General features: G+C 33.2%; 2 protein-coding genes across 2 annotated transcripts in view; both read right to left on the reverse strand.

The window, feature by feature from the left end:
- Positions 1 to 1,100: 1,100 nt before the first annotated feature.
- LOC136086261 (uncharacterized) lies at positions 1,101 to 4,091 on the reverse strand. Its single transcript, XM_065808547.1, has 2 exons — positions 3,869 to 4,091; positions 1,101 to 3,799 (listed from the first exon to the last, which is right to left on the reverse strand). The coding sequence occupies exons 1-2, from the start codon at positions 4,089 to 4,091 to the stop codon at positions 1,101 to 1,103; spliced, it is 2,922 nt and encodes a 973-aa protein (XP_065664619.1).
- A 1,456-nt stretch (positions 4,092 to 5,547) lies between these two features.
- The window catches only part of LOC136086262 (histone-lysine N-methyltransferase SETMAR-like), a 1,257-nt gene continuing 804 nt past the window's right edge, over positions 5,548 to 6,000 (reverse strand). Inside the window, exon 2 of the mRNA XM_065808548.1 lies at positions 5,548 to 6,000. This exon is cut by the window's right edge and continues 577 nt beyond it. Coding sequence (XP_065664620.1) covers positions 5,548 to 6,000 — 453 coding nt within the window.

Raw genomic sequence — 6,000 nt, forward strand, 5'->3', positions numbered from 1 at the left:
GCTGCCGCTAAGCATTCTAAAGAAGCATTTAGCTAAAAAGTTCAAGCCTTCTTTCTTAACAGTGTTACATATGAGGCTAGAGCAGGCATTAATCCTTTGATCTCTTGAATTTGAAGCGCTCTATATAATGCCATGGCCATATTATAACAAATATATTTTCATAACACAATTGCATAAAGTTTTAGTCTGAAAGCAGAATCTTAAATATTAAAGAAAATATTTTCAGTAAGAAATAAAACTTTCACAACCAACTTTCAACAAGATTTTTATTTCTCATTTTGAAACAGTTCGGGAGAAACAGTTCAGTTTTGAGAACGATTAGGACTTTAAGGACTGCTTTTATGACAGTTGATATTTTTTCATCGATTTAATTTTTGTTGTTTTTTTAACGTTCTTTCAAATACGTCCAACGAAGATAAACTAAATTTGTACGTCAGATTGAAAACAAAAAACAATTTAATTTATAATAGACTAGAAATATCTATTATAGAAAAGGTAATATATGAATACTAAGTGCGAATAATATCTTAAAAGCTTTTGCTATGAAACTAGATCTAGTTAAACTGAATTCCACCGTGTAGAGTATTTTTTTATTCTAACAGTATATGTTATATGTACCGTACTGTCAGGGGCGTTGCGTGAGAAAATTCCAGGGGGGAGGAAAGGGGAAGAGACCTTGTTTTTCCCAACTGCTTAACATAGTTTTCACAACTGTTTTTTATAATTCAAGAATTCAAGAAATCAATTTCTTTCCTATTTACAAAATCTACTGATTGTTATACTACACTGCACTCACTCTCATGAATTGCCAATTATCAGAATTTATTAACTTCTATTAACAAAACATAGCTTCCTTTACATATATACAAAATATTCAATTCAAAAAACGTCTAAAAGTTTTACCCATTCATAGTGAAATTGTATTAGTCCAAAAAAATATTACAATTGACAAATTCAATAAACTTTACAAACCATTCTGGCAGCATATATAGCAGTTTAAAATTTAACGGAAATAAGTTAGTACAAAGGAATATGGAAAATATTATTTTATTACAAAACTTATACGCACAATATTTTATCATCAGCCTATCATTTTTTGTCTACTGTTTGATTTTAATATGACGTTTCTTCAACTGGACCCATCGTTTAACAAGATGTTCGGGGTTAACTCCTTCACAAAGTTCTTTTTCGCACTTCAGTAGCATGAGACTATCCAATCTCTCGTCACTCATTGTTGTTCTCAGATGTGATTTTACAATCTTGAGTTGACTGAAAGAACGCTTATTTGATGCTACACCATACGCAGCTGTGATTACAAAAATGCATAGTTTATGGGCTTGTTTCAGTATATCCTTTAACTTCACAATATGGTACAAAATGTCTTGCAGCGTCTTGGCTGGTGTTCTTGATGAGTTAAAATCTCCATCACCTACTTCTAAACAGATATCTATCAAAATTTCCATCTGGCCTTTCAGTACATGAACGTCTGGAATATGATCCTTGTATCCAGGAGGGAGAAGTTTACTTGCTTTTGTTAAGTTTTCAATACTCAAATTATCCTTATTTAACGGAAAACTAAAAATTTTGGTGATAGGGGAAAATATTTCCTTTAATGCTGCCGAGTTTTCGGTTAAACCTATGGCAAGAGAGTCAATGACCTCTTTGAATTCTTTCCGGTAAAAAGCTTTCATCTCCATTACTATTAATCTATGGTGTCGTTCGTAATCGTTTTCTGCATCAATGTGTAATTTCCTAGAAAATATTACTGCACTTTCAATGAAATTGTTCATAGCATCTGTATCGTTACTGATATTTTGTATGTTCTTGGCAGTACTTTCAATTACATTAATACTGTCAATGACATTGAAGTTTGGACTTTCTAAGATTTCAGTTAATATTTTTAACTTCTCAATGATATTCTTCATGAAGAAAAGAGTAATAATGAAATCAAAAGTTGTTACTTTTTTCAAAAGTCCCATTGCCTTAGTTCTCGTGTTAGTATCAAAAACCTTATTATTTGAGATGCTCTGAAGAAGATCAATAACCTTCTCCAAACACTGATTTAAAGTCTTAACAGATTTTGCTCGTGCGGTCCATCTTGTTCTAGACAGGTTTACAAGCTGTATTGCAATGTCAATGTCTTCAAGTTTTTCTTTTGAATGACTAAATCTTTTTGTGCTTGATGTGAAGAAAACATGCAACTGTTCGAGGACATTAAACAATTCTTGTATTAAAGCATTAACATTGCAGGCATGTTCAAGAGCAGTGTTTGTTCTGTGGTCTTGACAAGGTATGTAAGGTACATTATGGCCAACTTCTTCTGTTATATACTTTTGTACTCCTTTAAATTGTCCAGACATTGAACTCGCGTAGTCATAAGACTGAAAAGCCATCTTTGATGTGTCAATGCCTTCTTTATGTAAAGAAGATAAAATTAGCTCAGCCATCCCTTTTCCAGTCTTATCAGTGCATTCAACGGATTTCAAAAGCCTTTCCCGAATCTCACCGTTTTCACTGGCTGTTCTCACAACTATACTCATTATGTCCTTATGTGACATATCGGGAGTAGTGTCGGCCATCACGGAAAAAAAATTGGAGCTGTTAATTTCATCAATGATCTTACTCTTTAATTCAGTTGCAATGAAACTAATCATTTCATTTTGAGACGATGGACTCGTGTATGTAACTCTATATGGACGAAGGGCTCTATCTTCAATCCAGGCTTTTAGTGTGGGATTGTGGCGAGAGATAAGATTAACAACTGCAACAAAGTTACCTTGATTAGCACTGTCCGATTCTCTAAACGCTAGCCCTTGGCTTCCCAAAGTCTTGCATGTATCGATAAGAATTTCGACAATTTTTATATTCTGCACCTCTATTTTTTGCTCTTCTATTAGAGCAATTCTATTGGATTTATCTATAAGGTGATCTATATGCCCTTTTTTCATAAGAAAGTGACAATATTCACTTAATGCAACTTTATGTGCTTGAGAGGTAAAGTGCGCCTGAAGCTTTCCAAGTTTGTCTTTCCCATAGCTTTTCATCTTAGACCAAGATCTCACTCCAACATTTATCCAAGCATCTTCAGTTTTTCCCTTCTTTCCAACACCCTTGGGAAAAAGGCGGTAGACAAAACAAAATGTGGCATCCTTCTGGGTGCTGTATTCTAAATGTTCAAACTCTTTGTACCACTGGGGATTAAATCTATTTTTACCGTCACTTGGGAAACTAGCAAGTTTTGGTTGGTGTGGCACTAACTGGATTAAATACAGTTTTTGATTATCCGTAATTGTATGTGGACGTAAACCTGGGTCATGGCTTATCAATGCTGATGAATCTGATTTGTCAATTATAATATTTTGAGCTTTGGTATCGAGTTTTTTTATAAAAGCGTTTTCTATTTTCAAAACATTTTTTGACATTTCCACCACAGAACTTGTTGCATTCACAATTTCAATTGCAGCGAATTTTTCATTTACTAATTCTTCTTTACAATATTTTTTATAAATGTCATTACAATCTTTAAGATTATCTATTAAAACACCCAAATTCCCCATGAGCGAAGTCCAATTTGTTGTTTCACTGCTTACTTCAGTAGTATCCAAGTTAATAATATTCGTGTCATCCTTTTTATCTCGGTCATGAGTTAAATCATCTGATTTAGGATTTAATTCTGTAAATTTCTCTGCTTGTTCCTGGACTACAGCATAACCCGGGTTTTCCCCTTTTGCATCATTATTATGAATTTTTGAACTTGCGTCCTCTTCAAATTTTTTATTAAAAGATGTTGTTTCTTCTTCTATGGATATACCACATGTTGAAGTCGATGTTTCAATTATTTTCTAGTCTAACTTTGTATGTTCACTACTTTGTATTTCATCATCCACTTCGACATCAATACCAGCATTCTGAGGTTCCATTTTTTGTTTTTTTGAAGCTAAAGAGGCTACAAAAGGATTCTCTGGGGCTCCCACTGTTTGTATACGAACCTTTCTACCACCATGAACGGATCTTTCATGACTGGTTTTATAGTCGTTATTAAATACTGCTTTGCATACGCAACATTGTAATTTATATCTTTTGCTATTCATATTTAGTGCTGGAAAACAAACGCAGATAATTTACCGTAATTTTTAAAGGATTCAATGTTTATAAAAGTTATCACTCTTAATAAATGTGGTAAGATATAAGAGTCTTAAAATAATAGAATAAGACTAATAATTCTATTATATATTCTAATTAGGCCTATTACTCCTACAAACCTAATTCTGATCCTACTTTAGTATACTGATAATTGGAAGTAATAACAGGTGCAAAACGTTCATATCAGAGTTTAGCATTTATTTTGTTATACTTTCTGATAAAAAGCTTTATATAAAATTATTATATTAAAAAATGAATCATATCATTTTAAATGCTATCATATCTTTTATACAAAGACAGAAATGTTAAAATCAATTCATGGAAATAAATATTCACCTTTCAAAGTAGAAAGTATGAAAAAAATGAATAACTGCTTTTAGTCACACATAAAATTGCAGCTGCTATTTTTATTGCATAAACTTGCAGCTGCCATTTTTATTGTTGATAACAAAAAAAAGTTGCGCAAAAAAAAACAACAACGTGGAAATCAAAAGGGCGTTCCGTTATGACTTAGCAATTTATTTCGTCTTGTGGAAAACAGCCTCAAGCCGTTTAATAAACGTAAAGTTTATTTGTCCAAGTCAAAAAAAATTAGATCTTTGATGGATTTTTGCAAACATTTTAACTTTATTTAACTGGAAAATATTTTTTGATTTTATCACCGATTTCCCAACTGTCCCAACTCGTGGCAAGGAAATTCCCAACTTTTCTCTTTTCTAGATTCTGGGAGGGGGAGACTCCCAACCCCCTACCCCCTCCAAGGCGACGCCCCTGCGTACTGTTATCGAACATAACTTTTATGAAAAATTTGAAATGTTGCTTGATATCATGATCCAGAAAAATCCTTTGGGGTATGATTAAACATTATCATTATCATTGGTGGTTATTGGGATGTAAGTCTGGTTCCACCGTCTCACTATGCATCGCTAAGCGGAAACAGGATTTTGTACATATTTTTTAGTGATTTTCGTATTTAAACCTTTAAAAATTTTTTTTCTTTTGCATTCAGTTTTAAATTCTCTACAAAAAAAAAAAAAAAATATTTTTAGTTTTTTTAAACTTATGATAATTTAAGGGTTTTTTTAAGGTTTTAAAAAACTCGCATTTTTGTGAAAATCTTTTCAAAGTATATGATAGAAGTTAAATTTTTATATTATTTTCATGCGAGATTAAAAAAATCATATATTTAATTGAATGTAAAACTAGAAATAGAAAAAAAAAAGGTTTTTGCATAGCATTTTTTTGCTGGTTTTTTGATTTCTTAAACATTGATTGATTTGAGCACGTGGTCACTGAGATCACCTCGTTTTTTTTGAATAAAATATAGCTATCAGGTAACCAAAAAAGTTCGTGCGGTTTTTCCGTATATAATAAAAACACACAAAACGACAAAAGTAAGTACATTTATTCATCAAAATAGTCACCATTACCATCTAAAACCTTTTCCCAACGTAAAACAAGCTTATTTATTCCACTTCTAAAAAATTCTCGGTCCTTTGAGTCTATAAAAGGTTTCAACTCCATTTCAACCGCGTCCTGGTCTCTGAACTCCTGTCCTTTTAAATGATTTCCCAGGGTAAAGAAAAAATGGAAATCAGTAGGGGAGAGGTCTGGCGAGTATGGTGGATGAGGCAAACTCTCCCAACCAAGGCTTTGGAGCTTGTCCTGAGTCACGCGAGCGGTGTGCGGTCTCGCGTTGTCGTGGAGAAGCAGAACTTCTCTCCTGTGCACCAGTGCAGGCTGCTTTACAAGCAACAGGTCGTGAACTCGTTGCAGCTGTGCTGAGTAGACCAGTCCAGTAATGGTTTGACCTGTTGGGAGCAGCTCGTAATGCACCACACCAGCTGTAGTCCACCA

This window comes from Hydra vulgaris, chromosome 10 (assembly GCF_038396675.1).
Source record: "Hydra vulgaris chromosome 10, alternate assembly HydraT2T_AEP".
Taxonomy (NCBI): domain Eukaryota; kingdom Metazoa; phylum Cnidaria; class Hydrozoa; order Anthoathecata; family Hydridae; genus Hydra; species Hydra vulgaris.

Coding starts and splice junctions, on each gene's coding strand:
- LOC136086261 (XM_065808547.1), bottom strand. CDS start 4,091: ATGAATAGCAAAAGATATAAATTACAATGTTGCGTATGCAAAGCAGTA. Junction 3,800..3,868: donor AGTGGATGATGAAATACAAA/GTAGTGAACATA, acceptor GTATATCCATAG/AAGAAGAAACAACATCTTTT.